The sequence below is a fragment of the Rhipicephalus sanguineus genome, chromosome 1, assembly GCF_013339695.2.
Source record: "Rhipicephalus sanguineus isolate Rsan-2018 chromosome 1, BIME_Rsan_1.4, whole genome shotgun sequence".
Lineage (NCBI taxonomy): Eukaryota > Metazoa > Arthropoda > Arachnida > Ixodida > Ixodidae > Rhipicephalus > Rhipicephalus sanguineus.
In genome coordinates this window covers 131,711,714-131,735,137 of record NC_051176.1, presented here as the reverse complement: position 1 = coordinate 131,735,137, position 23,424 = coordinate 131,711,714, and the positions used below count along the sequence as shown (strand labels likewise).

Here is a 23,424-nt window from a genome sequence, read left to right as displayed (position 1 = left end):
TAACACCGTGATAATGTAGAAAGATGTTCGGAAGGCAAATAATAATGTCCACAATAATGTCTCGGCCATCACGGAGATGTATCATCACATGTGGGCAATATAACAGACAACACATCATAATAACCACGAAATACATATGAGAAATGACTTTAAAATAATAGGAACATGAATGTCTCAATAACTGCCATCAATGCCGCTGTCTTCAAGATTTTAAAGGGGTCATGAACCACTTTTCCAAGTAATGATCTAATGACCTCAGTATCGGAGTTTACTGCCTCCCGAATCGAGTGCCGCAAAAATTTCTCGAATCCGTCAAGAATGAGCGGAGTTACGGGGGTTTGGCGCACGCTCTCAGCGCTTTCTCTCTTTTCTCATGCCGACGAGCGCACTGGAAGCTACATAGGGAGGGATGGCACGGGGGAAATAAGTTACGTCAGCGCGCGTCATGAAACGCAATCGCTCTCCCGCTGTGATTCGCGTGCGCGAGTGCGGCTACCATGTACTGAGGAGTGCGGCGCCGGCAATTGGCGGCACCCCGTGGCAAGAAGCGCATCTGATCCGAACGCCGCTCTCGATTTACGTCGGCTATCGGCCAACAAGCGTGCTATGTCTCTTGGGACGTAAACTGGCAGATCCGCGACGTCAACGTGCAGACGCCCCGCCCACCGACGAGAGTGACAACCGGCGTCTGTTTGAAAAGAGGGTGCCTGGAGAAAGGCAACTTCGCGCTCCGCTTGTGGCCTTCACGCGGCGCGCACGACTGTAATATTTGGCAGAGCAGTTCACAGCCGTGTCAGCTTTCCACAGGATGTGTTTTTTCAATAAGCCCAAGGGGTGCTTCATGACCCCTTTAACGCTTTTAAAGCGTGCGTCTGCAAGGCTCCTGTTGGCCACGGGTCCAGAAACTTCTTTAGACTGAGTGGTCTGCGGTCTAATGCCATTAGTTCTGACTTTAGACGCCGCCTCGATGTGTCATGATGTGGACAGTTTTGAAGGAGGTGGCATATATGTAGGTACATGTTCGTCTAGAAATCCACATTCGCATTCTAGAGTTGCCGCGCGGCCAATTCTGTGTATAAAATATTTTGTGTACGCAGTGCCTAGCCTTAACCGGTGAACAAGGGCATCCATTGTCCTACTTAAAGTTAATGTTGTTTAGATTTCAGTTAGAAGATCAATACGGTATAAATTAGATCTGTTTGAACTTTGGTCAAACCACGTATTTATAGACGTTTGGAAATATGTCGCCTTTATAATGCTGCGGAGTTCATTTTCGAAATTCGTGGAGAAACCATAACATCTTTACGATGTGCTTGTCGTACTGCTTCATCGGCTGCAGTGTTACCAGGAATGTTGCAATATCCAGGTATCCACTGGAATTTTATTGCGTGCTTCTCTTGGTTTGCCTTTGTAAGCTTCTTAAGTGTTTCGTATATCATACGATCAGTGATTACCTTCGTTCTTGCGATGCATAGTGAGTTGTGAGTCTGCGTATGTGTTGTCCCCCCTTTTCTGTGTCCTTGTTCCTTTTAGCGCAGTATACCTTTGAAGAATGCATAGTGACTTGATGCCGCCTGTGAATCGCTGAGAACTGCCCATTTGCGCGCATCTCTTGCAGAATTTATCCATTTTATATTTATTCCTGCCCTGTTGAAATTTTCTTCACGATGAACTACGAACTCGCCCAAACACTCGCGTTAATCCATTTTATAGCACGCATAATAGCGAATAGCTCTACTGTTGTGAATGACGTCGCGTGATATAACTTAAATAATTCTTGTATATTGAAGCGTGATATAATAATGCTGAAGATGATGAGGTTCCATTACTGGACCCATCTGTAGAGACACGTATGTAACCTGGATACCACATATATATCTGGTTGAGCAGCAGGAATGAACATGTCTCGTTTTCTGATTATACCATCTACTGACAATGCGATGGTTGGTATTGTAAGCAGCCGCGGAGATATAGTAAGCTTCTGAGTTCCAAAATTCCTTTTTTTTGTAATATATGAAAATTATTCTGAATTACCGTACTTTATGGGCTTTTATATCGTTTTACTCGTAATATCCCCAAAACCAATGGGTGGTCTTTCTGTTGATTGTATAGCAAAAAAATTCGGCAGATCCCACGTACCGTGGGAGTTGATGTTATGCGAAGCATGCGGCGAGTAGGTGACTGTGGCGTAACTTTTTTACTGAGCGACACGTCACAAAATGACGCTAGATTTCTATAAATTTTATACGCACACATATATATGTTGAAGAGCCGCATATGTGTTATATAATCAGTTTACGGTTGGGTAACGCTGCCAATGGCAACGTGTGTATTACCAACACCAAAAGCGGTAAGCTGATATGTAGTGATTATAAGTGTCCCGAGAACGCACGCACGTTTCACGAACCCGTGTGCATGTCTGCAAGAAGTTCTTGACAGTTCTTAAACAAGGGTATCATCACCGTGATCAGTGAGCACCGGCAGCTGGTCATGACTTGTTATAGGATCCGGTCGTGATCGTGGTGACGAGGGGTCCATGTGTAGTGAAGTATGTGGTATAGTAGAGCTGTTGGAATTCGTGTATGCCTCGGTCATTTCATCGAGAAATTGTCTGTCGACAGAGCCGGCGACATGTCGAAACCTAAAGCCACCCTTCGCGTTGGGGAGGTATAGGCCGTCGAGGCTGGTACACCTGGATAGTGCTACGTAGACCAACATCAGTGGATGGTGTTTGTCGTATTCGTAGACAACCTGGGCGTATGTGTCCTACGTAGCATAGTCTACAAAGCGGCATTCAATCATTCTGGCATCATCCTCGGTTAGCATGAGGCCATCGCCCAGCCTCGTAAGAAATGAAGAGGACACTGCCTCGTTCTGGTGGACGAAGTGCACTTTACGGTGCGGTGATGTGAATATCATATGTAACTTTCAATAATATATTCCTCCGGGGTCGAGCAATGCTTCAATATAGATTGCTGAATCATAGGAATACAAACGTAACGTTTATTTGACTGCTATGAAAGCGGAGCCAACACTGGAACTACAGACGTTAATCTGATATGACGCCTGTATCGTAGGAGTACACATAGTAGGAGTATCATGTAGTGTTTATTGCTTTCTTGTAAAATTAGATAGCCAGCACCACGACCACAATTGACGTTGCACCGATATTACGCCTGCATAGGCTGTTTTTCCAAACGAGTTTATAGACCTGGCGTGGCTCTGTGGTTGAATACCTGATTGCCACGCAGAATTCTTGGGTTCGATTCCTGCTGGGATCCTAATTTTCATTCTTCCCATTCGTTGAGTCAACGCTGCCGATGTTGGTGTTCCTTAACGCTCTAGCATTTAAGTTACCAATGTCTGTTCTCGCCGTTCCTGGGTAGATATAAACTGTCAATCACCTGTGGCGCATACCCGTACACCGCGGCCCGTGGTAAACGGGTATGTGCCACACGTGTCTAGTGGAAAGGGTTTGACGATGTACGCGACAGGATTTTAACGTTATTCATGTCATGACCAGGCAATCATATTTGTCAAATCATCTTACCCTCCCATGCAAATTTTGGTCTACACCAAGTTAAGGAGGCGATTATGAGAGCACCCAGACGTAGGCGGCTAGATAGATAGATAGATACGTAGATAGAAACGCTCAAAGTGCCAGAGGTTCGCTAAGAAATGCTTCGCATTTAAAAAAATTGCACTGGCTTAGCTCGGCTATGCCAGGATATACGAAGAGCTAGCAAAGGTTCAGCTGATTATTCTTAGCTTTCCAGACTATCTAGGATTATTAGCCTTCTTCTGTTCATTCTTCGTACGCTGAAGCGCTAATTGCCAGGCAACTACTTCGGGATCCGATGAGATAAGCTTCTGGGCTCTTCTGCGCCGTTGAGCAGCATCTGCGCTCTCCTTCTCCATGGCGTTACCCACCTGCAAACGCCAGTCAGAGGCGCTATCAAGCGGCTCCAGCACAGTGTCAGACGGCGACTGCACAGCGAAGGCGAATAGCTGCGCGCGCGCTGGCACCAATACGTCTGCCAAGGCTACGACGTCACTGTGGAAAGCGCAGACCGGCGGCGGCGAGTCGCGCGCGGCGGTCGCGGAGTCTGCGCGCATGCCGGCGCCAGTTTGTCTGCCGCGGCTACGACGCCACTCTTCCTGAACGCGCAGAGAAGCAGCGGCGAGCCGCAAGCGGCGGTGTCGGAGAGCGCGTGAGATGCCAGCTCCGGTGACCCAGCTGTGTGACATCACTGATCCTCGCGCATGCGCAGCACGGCTCATGATGCTCCAAGCGAAATCGGTTCCGGCTAGGCAAGTGTAGCTAACGCTACAAAAATGTGGGCATGTTTCTGTTGTTCACCGGAAAGGGTGATTGGCGAGTCTGTTATTACAAGGCAGCTGGAAGTCACTAGTGGAGCACCTAAGTATATGCGTAGTCCTCTAGCTAAGAGTGAAGTCGCTCTTCCTGCATGTGGGAAAGGCCGTGTAAGGTGGCCGCATAGTAGGCAATATTTTGTCGTATTAAAGGATTGTGAATGGTGTGCATGGATGATACTGATCCGCCCCATTATGTGCGAGCAAGTCTGCGGAGCATATTCACTAACGTATTTACTTCGCTTTCGAGTTTTGTTATGTGAGATGCCCAGGATAGTTGCTGATCAAGTATTACTCCAAGATATCGATGCTGAGTCAAATCAGCGCCTCCTCTATTTTTCTGTGCCTGGGCGAAGGAGCAGAGCGCAATGGGAACCGACTGTCGGCACTAGTGCGGCTTTTAGCCGCCGGGCGCCGCCACCATAGTAGGCCCGCCGACGCGTCGTCGCTTGCGGAAACAAATGCCGCGGCTGCATTCGAAGCTGCTATATGGTTCAATTTTCGGCTGTATTCGCGTTGTTTAAAGTATAATTAAAACTTGTAAACTGGAATCGTGAAGCACTTGTCGTTCTGGGCAACCAGCCCATTTCGAAGGCATGTGTCTTTCGCGGCTATTTGATCGAGACGCTCGCGCGTCGTCTGCTAGCCCGATACCAAAGAGCGCATGCCAGTGATGCGCGGAAAATTGTTTTGTCACCGTTACGTTAGCTTGACTGAGAATCGGTTTTTGACTGTCTGAAAGTCGATTTTCGAAAGCAGCATTTGCCAAGAGCTAATACTGAAATCTTGGGCTCTTAAAGTTCTCTCGTCAGAGTCTTCTGATGTGTGGGAGTGGGAGGACCGAATGACTACATTCAATGACATTACTAAACACTATAAACTGCAGAGGCTCGTTTACCCACCACCTCACCTTAAACTCAATAGGTCGCAGTCTGTCCAATGGCGACAGTTACAAACCAGGTCATATAAAAGTCCCGCGCTACTACATGTTATATATCCAGATATATACATGACCGATCAGTGCAAAGATTGCGAAGCACGAGCTACCTTAGAACATATCCTGTGGGAATGCCAGGGATTAATACACAGTGATGAGAATGCGGCCTCCACCGACAGTCTCCGCGCGCGTTGGCGGGCCGCGCTGCTCAGCTCAGCTCTAGACGATCAGCTCTGGGCAATCCAGCGGGCCGAGGAAGCCGCTAGGAGGCAAGACCTTCTAGCCGACACCTAGGCGGGAGCCCAGCCCACAAACACGTCGGATACGAAATAAAGTTTTTTCCATTCCATAAAGTTCCCCGATACGTGCTACCTTCTACTGGTGTAGCACACTACGCGCAAGCCTGGAGTTCATGCGCTAAATAGCATGAAATGTCACCAGACTGCTTCCAGGGATATACGTGATCGCCCGTTCCCTTCGTAAAGCTTTTGAGAATTACATTTGTTGCCACCGGGAGGAAGCAACAGCGGGTGCCAGAAAAAGAGGGACTACGCCAAGTGATTCCACCATTTCTGAGCTTAAAAGAGTTAAATCGTGGTGGTACGAAAAACAAACAGAAAGAGCTACATATGCCGCGCGCTTCCTGCAACACTGACCGATGTGTGTGAACAGACGTTGTCGTTCAAGTATAAAATCGTACTGCCGACTCTCAACTTGAGCCAATGTGAAAGGCGTGAAAAATGGCGCGGCCTGTTGTCAGTTGCTTCAGCTCGTCTTTGTATTTGTCGACGGATTGTTGTAGCCTGAGTATCTGGCTCCTCAGGTATCTCGGAGGGAGGCAGGGAATGTTCAGTACATTGACTGAAAGAAAAAAAAGAAGATTGCTTTCGCCTTTCGGTCGTCTTAGATGAATGTATAAGGGACCCTGTGAGATTTTTTTCTTTAACAACAAAGGGAAATAAAAAAACACAATAGTGATTTCTTTCAGTTCCATTTGCAGAGAGGAACAAACCAGTATGACATACTAAGGCATTGGGGCGGTTGCAATAGCCTGAAATAGAAAATAAAACGCGAATACTATCAAACTCGAGTGCAAGTATAGAACCGGCAGCACGGACTGACAGACTGCCTGCGGAATACGTACAGCAGGGACGGAAAGACGCGAACATGCGGCATCTGCGTTCTTTGCTGTTTCGCATTTTTTTTCAAGTGGTTATAGCCTGGATGATTGATGAAAAGACGACGTCATCCATTATACAATAAAAGACCATCTAGCGTCTTTTTATTGCCACCACGGTTAGAGCGTGATGAAAACAGCGCGCCGCTATGTTCGCGTTTCTTTCCATCCCCCTGTACCTGTGAAAGCTTGCAAGAAGCACAAATGCAATTAAACTCGGATGCAAACACGAATTCGTGAGCTTCGTGATACGCGCGGCCGTTCAGCGCCAGCTTCCCGTAATCTACTTGCACAGCGCCACCACGCGGCAGCGGCGAGCGGACGCGGAGCGCGCGCTCGACGGCCCGAGGAGAGCGTTCGCCCAGGCACTGAAAAATAGAGGAAGCGCTGGTCAAATCATTAGTGGTTGTCCTTGGAAAGTAAGTTTGAAAATTTTGTACTTCCTACGAGAGAGACAACACAGCTGTTTTTGCGTGTGTTAGAACGTTCCCTCTCTCTTCGAAAAATGGTTTAATGATATTTATTAAATGCGAAGGATTTCTTAGCGAGCCAAAGGCAGTTTGACCGTTTCTATCTATCTATAGCTGTCTATCTGTCTATCTAGCCGCCTCCGTCTTGCCGCTCCCATGGTCGTCTCCTTTACTTGGTGTATAACAAAATTGGCACAGCAGGACGTAAGTGCATGAACAAAACGATTCATAAGTCATGACATGAATAGCGTGACTGCCCTGTCGCGCAATTCGTGAAATCTTCTCCACCGCTCACGTGCGGCACACAACCGCACACTGGAGCCCGTGGCATGCGCCACAAGGCATTCATGGTCTATATCAACCCCGATTTCAGAAATCATAACGCCACAGCGTGAATGAGATTCTACCACAGAAAATGCGGTGCTAGCGTTGAAGGCATTGTCGATGGGTGAAATATCGCGATGGAAGCAAGGAATAGAAATAACGACTCGAGGAAGGATCGAACCCAGGCATTCTGTATAGCAGTCAAGTATTCTACCACACAATCATGCCAGTACTTCAAACTGCTTCGGAAAAGAACCGTATACAAGTGTCATGTCAGGACAACGTCACTTGTAGTCGCAGTGCTGGCTATCCGCCTTGATGTCAATGTAATAGTCCCATATGTACACCCATCACTACGCAAGCTGTAGTCAAGCGTTGCGCTAATATGCCTGCAATCGCTATACTTATGATATGTACGTACGTATAGTCGCCCATTTTTTTAACCTGAACGCGCGAGCATCGACCGCCAAGTTGATAAGCGCCGTACAACGGAGTGCAGCGGAGAAATGAACGAGAATACGCGCATGCGCGCAATGAGCAATCTTGGACAGCTACCGTTTGCGGAAAAGTCTAGCAGACGGCAGTTGCCTACGACTGTTCATAGAGCGCATGCGCGTATTCTCGTTCATTTCGCCACTGCGCTGCGTTGTACGGCGCTTATCAACTCGGCGGTCGACGCTCGCGCGTTCAGGTTAAAAAAATGGGCGACTGTACATCATCGCACCGTAGTATGCACTTCGGGGCGATAAAAGTAATGTATCTGCGCTAATGTGAGTACCGACGTTACGTCAGACCACGAGTTAACATTTACGCGCCAGTGAACTCGGCGTGCCTGGTCAGCCCACGACATGCGCAGAACTGCTCATTTTGCAGTTCATTATCCCGTTCAACCACTCATTTTACACAAAGACGGCGATCCATCTAGTAACGCTTGGCTCAAATAAAAAAATGCGGCATAGGCTGCTGCTCGCTGACTGCTTCGCATGAAAGTGATTGCGTGGGATGTGCTGGATTTTCCCCTGTTGCATTATCATCTTAATTAATTGAACATTAGTCCCAGACCTCTAAATGCATACATCGTCTGCATATAGAGAAAATCTTAAATTTGAAGGCAGCCTTTTTGCTAAGTCAGCCATTACACAGTTGAAAAGAAAAGGGCTAAATACGCTTTCTGTGGCACTCTCTGCCAGACATCGTGTTCAGCACTCTTTCCCTCGCTCATCTAGATGAGTATTTGCACAAAGACTTGTCGGACATTCTGAGTTCTAACAGACTAAAAAGAACATGAACGTGACTGACGGTGTGATATGCCCTTTTTATGTCTAAGAACACTGCGATCATCAAGCTTCCACAGGCGCGTTCATGTTCCACTTACATTACTATAACCAGTATTGCATCCACTATGCATCTCTGTTTTCTAAAGCATGTTAAGTATTTTGACAATACATGCGTTTGGCTACACCACCACTGAAGTTGCGCGTGAGTCATCTTCTCCATTACCTCGCAGAAACAACTTGTCAAGCTAACTAGCCGTAAAGATTCAAGGCACAAGGACATCTTACCCGGTTTTTGGATTGTAATGGTTCGAGCAACTTTCCACGGCTCAGGTACATTTTTTTCTGTCCGTAGATTATTAGAAATATCTATGAGAGCTATAGTGCGTGCCGACCCGAGGTTTCTTAGCATATTGTATGTAATGGCGTTCTGTCCACAAGCACACTTTTGACATGACACAATTGCACATTGCAGCTCTCTTAAGGGGTCATGAAGCACCCCTTGGGCTTGTTGAAAAAACACATCCTGCGGAAAGCTGACATGGCTATGAACTGCTCTGCCAAATATTACAGTCGTGCGCGCCGTGTGAAGGCCACAAGCGGAACGCGAAGTTGCCGTTTCCTCGGGCGCCCTCTTTTCAAACAGAGGCCGGTTCTCACTCTCGTCGGTGGGCGGGGCGTCTGCACGTTGACGTCGCGGATCTGCCAGTTTACGTCACAAGAGACATAGCATGCTTATTGGCCGATAGCCGACGTAAATCGAGAGCGGCGTTCCGATGAGATGCGCTTCTTGCCGCGGGGTGCCGCCACTTGCCGGCGCCGCACTCCTCAGTACACGGTAGCCGCACTCGCGCAAGCGAATCACAGCGGGAGAGCGATAGCGTTTCATGACGCGCGCTGACGTAACTTCTTTCCCCCGAGCCATCCCTCCCTGTATAGCTTCCAGTGCGCTCGTCGGCACGAGAAAAGAGAGAAAGCGCTGGGAGCGTGCGCCAAACACCCGTAACTCCGATGATTCTTGTCGGATTCGAGAAATTTTTGCGGCAATCGATTCAGGAGGCAGTAAACTCCGATACTGAGGTCATTAGGTCATTACTTGGAAAAGTGGTTCATGACCCCTTTAATGTGAATGCAGGGTTCAGTTCAGAATCTTGTGTTCAATAGCAAGAATTTATTTTCTGGTTGGCTAATGCGACATAATTATCAAATAGGGCACATTGTGATGAAAATAGAGCAAATAGTGCTCAATCAATCAAGCAAATCCGGGTCAGCAGCATTTGCCTAAATTTTCTAGTCGTCCTCTCGTGACATTGCGCATTTTCTGAACATTTTTGTATACTTTCGGACCAGCGTCTCTTGGCTCAGAGGCGTTCGTACTCTCCGTCAACTGCAGCATAATCTTTTGGGATTGGGACTTTCTTTACACGCGTGTTCACATTACCCTACAAACATTCAGTAAATTTTTAAGCAGTTGTATGTTCACTAATTTGATTCGTTAGGCGGCACCAAAAAGCTTTCCAGTTCATTAGTATGCTGCAGCGCCTGCTATCACAGACGGGCGGATTCGATTAGCTTTTTCTTCTTGCTGTAAGATTCATTGCTTACGAAGTAAGGAAATTTTCATACGCGAGCATTACAGCGTGCGAGGATTACAGTGGTGTTAGCTGTGAGAAATATTGCAACAGAAGAAATTCCTTTCAGAAGTGAATGTAAGCCAGTGGCCAAACAGTTAAATGTTGTTTAACGATGACACTCCTGAACCACTTAGAAAATGATCGTATTTGGCACGTGGCCCTTAAGGAGTCTTGCAGTTTTCTAGAATTCCTACAGAAAAAAAACTAACCTTACCTATTTTGTGATTGAGTTAGCATAATCTGAACAAATCTGAAACTGTTTCACGCAGTATGACACAGGACTCGTTTCCAAACTGAACGCTTACCTGATGTAGAATCTCCCTGGCAGCTTTCCGAAAGCAGAGCCAGGAGCTACGCTGACTCCTTTGCTTTTGAGGAGCTCCTCCGCATAAAAAACGTCTGGCTCCTTTCCTTGACGCTGCCGAAGAAAACAGAAAATGCAAAAAAAAAGAGTGCATGGGAGGATAATAAGACTGAGGAGAATAAACTGAACACATTACTTAGTAACAAAAGCGAAACATTTTCCAGGCATCGAATGGGATCATCTAGTTTACTAGAAAAAAACACCCCAAGTTCACATTAGAATTCTCGTCTTCGTGCACAGAAAAGTACTAGGTCAGCGCCTGTCGAATTAAAGTGTGCACGCTGCACAGACTGCGCGCAAGCACTTGGTGCATAGTCGCATAAGTTAGCATTGTCTTTTTGGGCTCTCTTCTCAGCATCTTTCCTGGCGAACGAGGCAAACGAAAGTGGACACAATTGGACACCACCAATATCGAAGAAAACTGGCTATTTGTCTTACTTTGTAAACCAATTTCTCTCTCCCTCATCATTCATAGAAGTTCCAATGTCCTATACAATTAGAATCTGAAATACCAGCGAAAACACAAGGTATATTTGAGAGAAGAATACCGGGCAAGGCTGGAAATAACCAGAATTCCCTCTCACCGGGAACAAAAAGAAAATCATGTGGTAGTTTTCCGGTGCGTGTGCGAAAACCACCGCCATGTTAAAGCAGATAAATATGTACCACAGGGCTGTCTGAGGTGATGCGTTTAGTTCCTACGATAAATGTCCAGTTGTCAGTAGCAACCTCGTCGCGTCATTCCTCATCTTGTATTCGTCGTATTTTTTGCAGGGTTTTCATTTTCAACCATATGCCAACTGGTTCACCTTTCAAACTGTTTTTCCTTTAGTTAGGGTATAGGATATCAGGAGAAAGTATGTTTACTGGCCTTATTTTACAGCATAGCTTTATACCTCTCGTTGGTGGGAAAATTGCGTGGCGTAAACACAAAACGCCAGGCTCCTAAACCACCAACAGACGCTCGCACTCGCGTGCTCCTCTGCTAGCATATGCGCGCGCTCCTTGCGTTTTCACTTCGGGCGCTGAGGAAGGGCATTCGGAGAGGAGGACAGACGAGCCGACGAATGTGTTCCCTGTAGACTCGTGCACAACTCCAACGCCACAACTAAACTGGACCTCTGGGTGGTTTAGGGGCTCTTTAACAATTGAAGAAAAACGAGGGTAGCGATGCGGGCTTGTTGGTCTGTCATGGTACTTGGATGTGGGCGCCTTCGTCCTTGTCTTTTCGCGCCCACATCCAAGTACCATGAAGAAAAACGGCATATCTTTCTTTGCAATTAGGCATACAGCTTGGAGCTCATTATTTTTTTCAATAAGGAACAGCACAAAACATGCATCCAAACCGCATGATGGATGATAAGGCGCCTGTGAATAATGGGAACACCCTCCTATACGTCTGCAAACCCACTCATGAGTCGACTCACTCAGACTCAGATCGGGCCGTGAGTCAGATTCTGAGTGAGTCCAGATGAGTAATATTTTAGTATGAGCCCGAGTGAGTCCGATTGAAAAACATTTTAGTGAGTCTGAGGACGAGTGAATCCGGTTGAAGAAAATATTGGTGAGTCGGAATCCGAGTGAGCCCTAAGCGCAAAATATATTTCTTGAGTGAGTCCGCATGAGTTCCACCTTTACTGTGTGAGCTTCACCTATTTATGGTCCTGTCTTCTCATCTTCAGCATTACTGTCAGCCTCATATCGGCTTACGGTTTACTTAAGTCTATTCGCACATACCTCAACGCACTAGCGTTCATTCGCCACCTCAGTATTTATTGATTAGAGGCGTGATTTAAGAGGGGGTGCCATGACATTCGCCCCAAACTCTCGCGGAAAGTTCTTGATAAAAATATCTCGTGTGAGTTGCGTATTTCATAAAAATGCCCTTCTGAATTGAAACCACTGAAAACTCGTATTTTAAGGTACAAGATCAAAAGGCATATCGTTGAGCACCGATTATGTGAGATATTGGCGTTAAAGAGAATTGACACCATGATTGAAAAAGTCACAGTTTCGCCGCAACGGCGAAGCAATGAATGCGATAGCAATAAATTGGAATGTAACGCGAAGAACGGAAAGCAGCTCGAAATTCCCAGCGCGTCGCTCGAGCCCAAAGGACGCACGAAAAGAACGCACACAGTACGAGCGCGAACTATCATGCGTCACAGCTCGACACTGGAAGCGCACTGCTCAAACATAAAGCAGGACGCACGAAACGAACGAACAGGTACACACAGGACGAGCGCGAACGAACTGTCCCAGTCGCTACTTATTTCCGTTTGAACAGCGCGCTCCTTTCGCATACGCGGCCGCTGCAGCGCCGAAGCGACCTTCGTACGCTCTGTCACTTCAGCGCAGACATCGCGGGGAAAGCACAAGACATACAACCCCCCGCTCCCTCGAATCCCGGCCGCGGCGGCTGCATTTTCGATGGAGGCGAAAATGTCTGAGGCCCGTGTACTTAGATTTAGGTGCACGTTAAAGAACCCCAGGTGGTCAAAATTTCCGGAGACCTCCACTACGGCGTCTCTCATAATCATATCGTGGTTTTGGGACGTTAAACCCCAGATATTATTAACCCCCCGCTCCCCCGCCAGCCGCCCCCTTCTTTCCTCGAGATAAGCCCACGAAGGCGACCACGTGCGCAGGAACGGGACCACGATCTTTAAAGCGCACCACGCGCGGACATCGCGCCATCTACGTGGTAACTCAGAAAGCATACTGATGTAAGTGGTGTATATAAATAGCTCGCCGTTAGCAGGCTGAAAGACGGGACTCTTCGCGGCCTAACCGTCTAACGCCGTGCGGTGGAAAGCGGGAGGTCGCCCGTTCGATTCCGCGCGTCGGAAAGTTTTTCTGAATTGTTTTTCTTTGGGGCTTTGTATATGTATATGTATATAGACATATACATATACGGTGCATGACGGCGGCGACGGCAAAAATCAGCCGAGACTGTCCATATAATTGCTATTGCAATAAAAATTTCACGCAAACAGGCCACGCCGGAGAAACTGGCACACGTGTTCTGGGAGCAAGCACAAGAGGATGTGCGGAGCGCGTGCCGGTTGATGATGATTTCGGTTTCCGACGGACAAATTACTCCGAGTAAAGAGCTTCTCTGTTAAAAGTACATGCGACTCCATGCTGTGCTATTGCTGTCATCGACCACGTCATGCCTTGAGCAACCAGACTGTCGCTCTGCTGTGGCTGTGCACAACTCCCATATCTGGCTCCGGATATCCTCGTCATTCATCTGTCATAGCATTACTTCGCTGCATTATTTTTTTGCCTTGAATAAATTCCTGCCTCGCTAACGCAGAATATGACCGAGATTACGAGTATAGCGCAGTGCTGGGTAGTATCGAAGTTACATATATCGTAGACACTATCTTAGATACTCTTTGGGTATCTTGTGTCTGTATTTCCGATACATTAAATAATGTATCGAGAATCTTAAGATACAAGATACTTCTATCGCAACATCACCATGCCAAACATTAAAAAAACATTAAATGTTGGCTGAACTCCGCTTCTGAAGCTGATACTGCCACCACTAAGACACCTGAATAAAACTAAAGGGTGTGATATTCTTTTACCTTTCCGCCAGAGGCCTCCAACGAGGGCAGATGATGAGGACTGCGCGTCTCTATTGGTGAAGCAGCCACGTGGTGCTGCTCGTGCCGTCTCAATAGAAACAAGCTCGCGTAGTACGTCTGCGCCCAGCCGGGCTTTTTTCTCTATTTTTTCTTTCTTTTTAGTTAGGTCAGTGCCATGACACTCGCTTTTAGCCACTGTCTTGCGCCGCGTGCTCCAATGCCTGCGGCGCCTATCGCGTAAATTCTGATCCGGCTACCGCGTCGTTATCGAAGTTTCTCGTGCGTGGTGTTTCATTACGAAATCGGAAGAATGCAGATATAGGGTTGTTTTGCATCTCGTGGCTTTTACACATCAACGATTTGAAGAATCTGGCGGATGTAACTTTAACATACATGCGGTGAGATTGACTTATACGCAAATAAGATTCTAACTATAGCACCACCGGTACCGATGCTAGATCTAATATAACAAGCATTTACCTAACAGAAGACATCTTGGCGTACTGTATCATTTTCATCCTGCTATCTTTATTGAAAAAGTTTTTAAGGTGATAATTTGATTGTTAGCTCAAGTGATTTCTTAGCTGCCCTTCTTTTGCATCCAATACATTACCTAGGTCTCTCTATTGTGTTTTTGCGGTCAACTTACTGCAATATGTCTTTTGTAACGTGCTGCCAAAATAAGCTCTCTTCTTCATTTTTTTACTTTTAACTGCATCATTTCTACTACTGTTTACACACTTACATTTCTGTTATGTCAAGGTAGTGCTTAGGACAAATATATAATTTTCTCCGTGTGCCTGGAATATGCAGTAACAAAGATTCGGCGTACTACTTCGTAAAATAGCGAAATTGAGTTTGCATTATAATAATGCAAATTATTAGGAGCCATCCGAAATATGTTACGAAGACGATTCGAGAACCATTATTATAACAAATGCTCTGTTTCTCTGATATAAGTGTCCCAACGAGGTGTTTTAGGCTATTTTCCATAGGCACTGAATTTTCTGTTGTGTTACCTTAACAGTAAGTGGACGATACCTCATCCTTAATTGTCATAGCTATTAGGGGCGCCGTCCGCATCATATTCCAATGCTTGTGGAGTTTTTTTTTTCTAAAAGAGCCAAATCCATTAACGGAAACTGGGCTAAATTTCACGGGAACCTAAAGCCCACCTAAGTATCTTTCACTCTTAAAACATTTGTAACCAAACTGAGGTAATCACTGGTTGTAACGTACACTCAAAAAACCAGTTTCGAATTTTAAAAAAATGAGCCAAATCTCCCACCTGTTTAAATCAAACTGAGCCAGATCCGGTAAACCAGCACTGCGTCAACAATGGGGACAAAAAAAAACAACATGGCCGCATCCAATCAAGAGTGCTATTCTGGACAATGTCAAATTCCGTCATCTTGTCAAATTTCGTAATGGCGGCGTGTTCAGCCAATCGAAGATGCCGTAGAAACCCTCCGGGACAATCAGACTTGCTTAAGGACGGAATTCGACAACATGGCGGAATTTGACAATGTCTAGAATAGGGGGGGGGCTGTTTGATTTGTATCCTAGTTGCTTTGCTGTCGTGCTTTCCTTCCACAATTGCTTTTTCTTGGGCTAGTTGGTACACACTGAAGGACATGATGTTGTAAGGCAAAACGAATATAAAGAGCAAGAGGCCGATTTTCCTACTTCTTTCTGCCTTTTAGTGTTTTATTTCGAGTTTTACGCTACAGTATCATGTCCTCCTTTCGATCCAAGACGGTATATTTGAAATGGAAAACAAATAAAGATATTGGGTGCACCGATCTCTTCTCTGATGAAGAAGAAGTGATACGAAACGGCGTGGCATAAAACCAGCTAAGAAGCTAAGAAGAAGAGCTGAAACATTTTTTGAAGGCCTTAGATGTCAAGAACAAGAAAACACTGCCGACAGTCCCGAATAGTGCGCATATTGCCTGGAACGACCACTCGCTCTACAAGTTTAGTAATCGCCATTATGACCATGCAACAACGGACGGCACCGATGAAAGCACAAGGATCATGTTATTTTGTCACAAAATATTGCTATATCATTGATTAGCTGCCATTTAGACAGGTTTTGCGTGTCAATTCAAGCACAAATGAAACGTTCCAATTGATAAGAGCCAAATCCAAATTCTAATCTTCTATAACGAGGATAGTGGGCTGTATAGATTTTCACCGCAATACAGGTTTTAGGGTTTTTGGTGACAGGAGCACACTAGCAAAAAATGTTGGAGCAGGGCCGACCATATTGTCAGTAGCAAAAAAATAAAAGAATTTTTTTCAGTTTGACTTAAAGTGGACTTGGTTCCTTGTTAAAAAAACACCGCACTTATGCACTGTTATTGTTTGATGGAGAACCGCCTTTCTATTTTATTTTACCTTCCTTTTTTATAGGCCTCCCTAAGTTTTTTTACTGTTACTAATCACCAGGTAATCAGAGCTAGAACTGGCAATAGTGTGAATAGCGGCAGTGTCCTGCGACGCTTTGTGCAACTATACAATATGTCGGAGACGTTTCTAGGCTGCACATGTCCTCTCGTAGAAGAAAGATCGTGAAAATATTTCACGTTAGTGAGTATGTAGCTAAGAACGCTTGATTCCAGCAGATAAGTAGAATATGGAGAGCATTGCACTTTTATCTCCTCTATGTATACTCGATGCGTCACAACAAATGTCGCTACCAGCCTTGTTGCTGCTGTACACGTGTCCGGTGATCCGGTATTTCGTAAACGGTAATACGTTTACGGACAAGTAAAACGGCACATCGGTATTTGCGACATCTTGCGGAGGCGTTTTACTGAAGTGCTTGTAATTGGATGGTAACACGCTAGTTGGTCGGCAAGCTGAGGCGCGACTCCCATGAATTACAAAAGTGACAAGCAAAAATCGCTGACAGCGTAGTGTATAAAGAGCTGTCATATTATGCAGCTAGAGAAACCCCAGTAAGTCGTTTCAGAATGAAACTATGATACTTTGAGCTATAAGTATAAAACTTTTTAGATACTAACAGACATTTCGTTCAAAGGAAACAAAGTTGGTCGCAATTAAGAAATTTTCAAGCAAACATTTTTGTACATATATGCGCTTGCTGCTTCATTATACGGATCTAAAATTAAACAAATTTGCGGATGTATTGAAGTATCATAAGATACAATTGGACAGTATCGCATCGGTTACAATAACTGCGCTAGTATCTTATATCTGTATCTGAAATACTTCCGGCCCGAGTATCTTGCATCGTATCGCGATACAATTTCAAAGTACCTTTTCCCAGCCTTGGTATTGCGGCAGTTGGCAGTCGAATAAAGTATGACAGCACAATAACGCCCGACAGGTATGGGGTAGCCATTAAACACTCACCTGAGCTTCCTCGATGGCTCTTTCGGGTATTAGTACACGCGCGTAAGCAGCCATGGATCCTTCTACAGGACTGCAGTGGATTCCCTCAATAGCATTCAGCCTCTCTACGGCCAGCTCGGCGCGCTCGGCAAGGGAGTTGAGGATGAAGGCCTTCTCCTGCAACAGGTTCATTCTTTAAGTGCGGATCACTTTTGGGTCCCGGGCTGTCGTATGCGGTCATCTCATATCGTCGCTTGGCGTCGCGCAGCAAAACCATGTAGTGAAACCTCGGTGATACGATCAGAGCTCATAAGAATTTCGGGGTGATACGAATTTTTCGTTGGTCTCGGCCAAGGCCCATTGTAAGGTGGCTAGAATTCTAGCCACCCCACCCATTGGCCTGCAGTGTAATGGAGTACGGTTACTGCGAACCGATTTTCACCCAGCGACGTTTGATACGAACGCACGCTAGCGCCCGGGTACGAAGAGGTGCTTTCCGAGGTGTCGCGGAAGACGCGCCAAGCACGTGCGAGCGCGGGAACGCAAGCGTGAGCATGCGCACCGCACCGCCAAGTCGTCAGAATCACGGTGTAAGAAAAACACTTTTCTTACGGTCACAATAAACCTTCAGAGACGCGTCACGGCCTCCGAGATTGTGGGCGCGAACCTTTGAGGCTCTTATGTGCCTCTGTGTGCCTTCGCGTTTAGATTACAGAAAACATTAGCGCCATGCTTTTTTCTTTTGACCCGTCGACGCGGGCTACTGTCGTTGTACTGTGTTTACACGTGCATGCCTCGTGCATCAGACATCCTATGAAAGGTGGACGAGGACCGAAAGAAGGCGAGGACGGTCCTGGCGAAGGAGTCAGGCCTCACAACGTCTACGTGCGCGACCGTTGAGGTCGCACTTGTGCGGGCACGTCCGCAAATCTCCCAAAAAACATCCCCAACACCTCCGCGATAACAAAATCATAACACAGGACCGTGGTTCTGTAATTTTGTGGCCTTGATCCATCGCGTCAAAGCGCTTCTTTTGTTACTTTTGCTGCTGTACTCTGGTGTCATGCAAAAAAATTATACTAAAATTTGGAAGGGGCTACTGCTGTCGCGGGTTGCAACGCACCTGGTTCATTAATTAAATACGCCCATACGGGCCATATATTTACGAGTGCTGGTACGTATGATTGCCGACATCTAAAGACTTAACTGACAGTCATTTAGGGTTCTTCATGAGGTTGCTGCGGCCCTGAAAAACAATAAATGAAAATGTACGCCAACTTTCTTTTGTCGCATGCTAATTTTCCATGCTTTCTGGTGATACGAATTTCGGATGATACGAATATTTTTGGTGGTCCCGTGAGATTCGTATCACCGAGGTTTCACTGTATAGCATAACCATGTATAGAATAGCCATATGTATAGCAAGGGGGCGGGAAGGGACAGTGAGAGTGAGGAGAAGTGATGTGAGTATGAGGACGAGCGAAAGGAAGGTGGCAGAGGGTAAAGCATAGCACAGCCATGTATATCAAAGCCATATATAGCGTAGCCATGTGTAGTATAGTGTAACAAGGGGTGGGAAAGGGAAGTGAGTGTGAGGAGGACGGGAGGGTTGAGCATAGTACAGCCGTGTATAGTACAGTAACTCAAGGGGTGGGAAAGGGAAGTGAGCATGAGGAGGAAATGCGTGAGAGTGAGGAGGAGGGAAAGGAGGAGGAGGGCTATGGTAAAGCATAGCCGTGCATATAGTATGGCAGGGGGTGGAAAAGGGAAGTGAAAGTGAGGAAGAGATATGTGAGGGTGAGGAGCTAGGAAAATGAGGAGGGTAGGTTAAAGCACAGCATATCCATATATAGTACAATAAAGCAAAGGGAGGGATAGGGAAGTGAGGGCGAGAAGGAGTGATGTGAGGGTTAGGAGGCTGGAAAGAAGGAGGGGCGGTTAGAACATAGCATAGCCGTGTTTAGTATAGTACAGTAGGGGGATGACAAAGCGAAGTAAGGGTGAGGAGCACAGATGGGAGGGTGATGCGGATGAAAAGAAGGTGTGGGAGGGTAAAGCATCGCATAGTACAGCAAGGAGTTGGAAAAGGGAAGTGATGGTGAGGAGGAGGGAAATGAGGAGGGGATAGTGTGTCACCGCAACACAAATGAGGGTTTCATTTCCCGTTATGGACGCCGAGCCGGCTGCAAGATTGGAACGCCAGCGCGCGGCTCCCCATGAACGCGAGCGTCGCTGAAGGGCAGGCGAATCACTGCTCCGCACTTTCTACAGCTTTCACGTTGAGTGCAACTCCATACATTTTTAACACGAGAGCGTTTTATGCCGGGGTCCGTCAAGACGTTCATGACGCATTTCCGTCACGGAAATACGCCATCAAAATGAACACGATCAGACGGCAAAGAAAAATGTTCCGTAAACAGGAATCGAACTCACGCCCTCACGGTCCGCAACGATAGTTGACGGGCGCTCTACCCACTAAGCAGCGGTCACGCTTGCAGGAGGCTTTACGAACGCGCCTTTTTTCTCTCTCACTTTCCTCTCACAGTGCTCTTGGTTCGCGAGGTTAGAGTGAACTAGTAGCGAGGTGGTGTCGCCATGCGGGAGCGGTAGAGTGAAGTAATGAGTAAAGTGGCCTCTGCGGTTAGCTCTAGCAACACGCCGTTGCACCGTTGCTACGGCCGTCCCATTCGGCACTTTTCCAAAAGAAGTGTAATTTTGTCAACGCCTTAACACACCACGAGGTGGCGGCTTTAGCCGAAGCCTCACTCATAGCATGCATCCATATTCAAAAATGGCTCTGCGACGCTCGCCTGGCTGTCACACCGCGTTCCCTGCTCGAACCGTGGGAAATCACGGCAAGATTATAGAGGGGAGACACGACGCGCGTTGCGTTTCCCTTCGCGTTTCTAGCCCGGCCGTGATGTGATCTTTTTTTTTAACTCTTTAACATTCCGCGGATTGGCGACCTTAGCCCAAGCTCAGCGTCCACTCACCGTGAGAATGGAACGGCCTGAGCAACACTAGCAACGGTGCGTTGCCGGAGCCAATCTCGTAGGCCATGAGTAATGCACCGTGACAACAACGAGCGCCGACTGCGAACATTTCGGTCGTCTCAGCGCAGTGGAGGCTTTCGCTACAACATTGTAGGAAACTATTGACGGTGAAATGCGGCGTCCACGGTGATTTGATTCGGTGACGACGCAGTTACGTGATTCGCCTTTCGCATCCAGGTATATGTTAAGGACTTCAGCTACCACAAGGGTTAAGTCAAGATCACGGGGGTTTGTCATCGGGATAGAGATGTGCCACTAGGCGTCAGCGAGGGTGCATCCAGGTCCAATGGTGCTATAGCTGCCAAACACCGATAGACATTGTGCAAGCTCTCATACATCAATGTAACACAAACAGTCAACCACTCCTGTGAAGGCACGGTTCGCTGTCGTGTTATACCGATTTCTATGACGGAGGGATCAGCCCTGTTTTTTTTTTTCACTTTTCCTTAAAACATGTTCCTGGCCAGCGTCACCACGCTTGGTTCAAGCGTTCCGGAAGCAAGAAAACAAATAAAAGGGAAGAAGACATATTCAGAAGACACTGTGTGAGCTTTGTTATATCCTTCAAAGGTTGAAGTATTGAAGTATCACGCCCAACGTAGAAAGGCAAGACAACTGTCTGTCTGCTGCAAAAAGCGTTCAGATCTGAAGTCTTGCTGTGCAATCAGCAGAGAATTTGTGTTTTTAAATATGATACACACCCTTCACGTTAAAATAAGTTACTACAAAAAGATTTTGCGTGATCTATCCTCAGCGCTGTAGCTTAGCTTTAACGGCTTACCGCTTTAGTCTGCTACTTAGAAAAGAAAATGACATAAAATAAAGAGTTTTCTCGCTTAACAAAATACGTTGCTGGGATAGTTGGTTCATAATCTTCAATATTAGATAGCGCAATATTGGATAAAGCTTAGTTGCGAGTAGTGCCTGTCCTGTCCATCTGTGTTCCTTCGTAGTCCTGGTCGATTTCGCGCTATCCAATATTGAAGTTTTCTCGCTGTAACACTTTCTCCAGAAGAAGACGAGATGGATAGCGCACTTCGATAAACATGCGACGTTTGCAATAAGCGGTGTTTACAGATGGTGACTTACAGAAGACAAGCCCACTCTTCGAAAGATTGGCTCCAGCGACATTGTCTGTGCAATGATTTCTCATCACTTCATAAGGACGTGTGTGGTTTGCAAGCATCTGGACTCAATGCAAAATTATTTGCTCAAAAGCGTTTTCAGTGTCCTATCTTTTCGCCTCATCTTTGTGGGCCTTTCCACAAGTGCTAACCGGATGAAACTATTTCACTTCGATATGCAACGTGTTTGGGTTCTTCACGTTCCTTTTTTTGTCATGGTGCTACACCGTGGATTCCATCATGAGCCTATGCAAAGATTTCCCAGTTTTCTATCTTGCTCAAATGCAAAAACGTGCATACTACCACTTTTAAAAAGCTGAAAATAATGTTTAAAGTACAACCTTTGAGAGCGATAAGCGTGTAGAATATTAATACACCTGGCAAAAACGTTCTTTTTTTTTCGTCGAAATTCGCCATTACATTTCTGCAATAGCTCTATTCGTGCGGTCATTGTTTGTAAAACATTTTTTTTCGTACATCACTTTATCCTGCGCTGTCGCTTTCATACGTAAACAGTCTGTCATCACGACGGGACAGAGTTACTAATTAGCTGTATATGGATGAGGTCGGTGGGTTAATATTCCTTGCAAGAAAGCATGAAACAGATTGCCTGGAACGAACTCCAGGGTAATCCGCATACCTTAGCGTACAATTCATACGATGGCTCGCCTGGGCTGGGTGGCTTCACGAAGCAGTCCAAAGCAACCTGTTCGGTGTGTAAAGAAAGGGAGTAGATTGAGAATATATACTGCACCTGCTTGAGAAAACTAAAACGCGGTACAAAGAACAATAGTATTGAGACTTCACCTAATTTAAAGATATCACCTCATTTTGATTTCTCATCTCTTTCCGGCTACCCTTGTTACACAGACAGCCTAAACCTCGGTTAGTGCAACCGCGGTTACGCGTAACTGCGGTTCGCTTATGTTACACGGTAGGCGAAACCGCGGTTATGCAGCTAACCGCGGTTGTACCAAACCGAGCTTGGCGACCTCGGTTTGGCAGTTAACCGACAAAATGGCGGCCTCCATGGAGGACGTGTGTACGCCGCGAGCGTTCGTGAAAAACGAACGAATTGGCCTACTCGAACAATTTGTGTCATCTACGGAGCACTTCAAGGAATGCGAAAGTGGACGCGGCAACAACAGCCGAGTTGAACGCCGGACTGCCGCCAGACGTGGAGCCATTCATGCCAAAGCAAGTCCACTTTAACCGAGGACGCTTGTGCGCCGTGTAACATCGGCGAACCGTGGTTGGCGCTAACCGTGGTTCAACGCGGTTAACCGTGGTTGGACGTAACTGCGGTTAACTTGCCTGTATAACAAGGTATTAGAGATAGACTGGTGGTATATATCTTATTAGCGGTCTAGTGTGTATAAGTATTTAAATACCTATGTGCATAAAGGACGTATAGTGCGTTTACTGCCGCATAGAAGCACAGAGAAAATAGCATGCTATATTATGTATTTATAAAAAGTATTTTTCTGCAAAAGAAGACGCACAGCCTCTTAAGTATATAGTACGTATTAGACAGATACAAACATCTACACAAATGTGTATCGAAATGCCAGGACTACCTATTTTTCGTTTCAATCGCAGTCAGAGTGGCTTTGATCTGATCAAAGCTGACGGCATATGTCATCGACGTGCTGTCGCTGTATCTGAAATTGTTCACACAACATTAAAACGAGGGCTCACTTTGCCTTCCTTGTAAAGATAACTAAATGCGTAAGGGAA

The 23,424-nt window shown here is 46.3% G+C and overlaps 1 protein-coding gene across 1 annotated transcript in view; it reads right to left on the bottom strand.

Moving 5' to 3' along the window:
• The window catches only part of LOC119386792 (alanine aminotransferase 2), a 56,817-nt gene that overhangs the window by 2,010 nt on the left and 31,383 nt on the right, over positions 1-23,424 (bottom strand). Inside the window, exons 10-12 of the mRNA XM_037654068.1 lie at positions 22,328-22,393; positions 17,532-17,687; positions 10,496-10,608 (exon numbers count right to left, since the gene is read on the bottom strand). Of these exons, the coding sequence (XP_037509996.1) occupies positions 10,496-10,608; positions 17,532-17,687; positions 22,328-22,393 (335 nt within the window). The remainder of the gene's footprint in view (positions 1-10,495; positions 10,609-17,531; positions 17,688-22,327; positions 22,394-23,424) is intronic.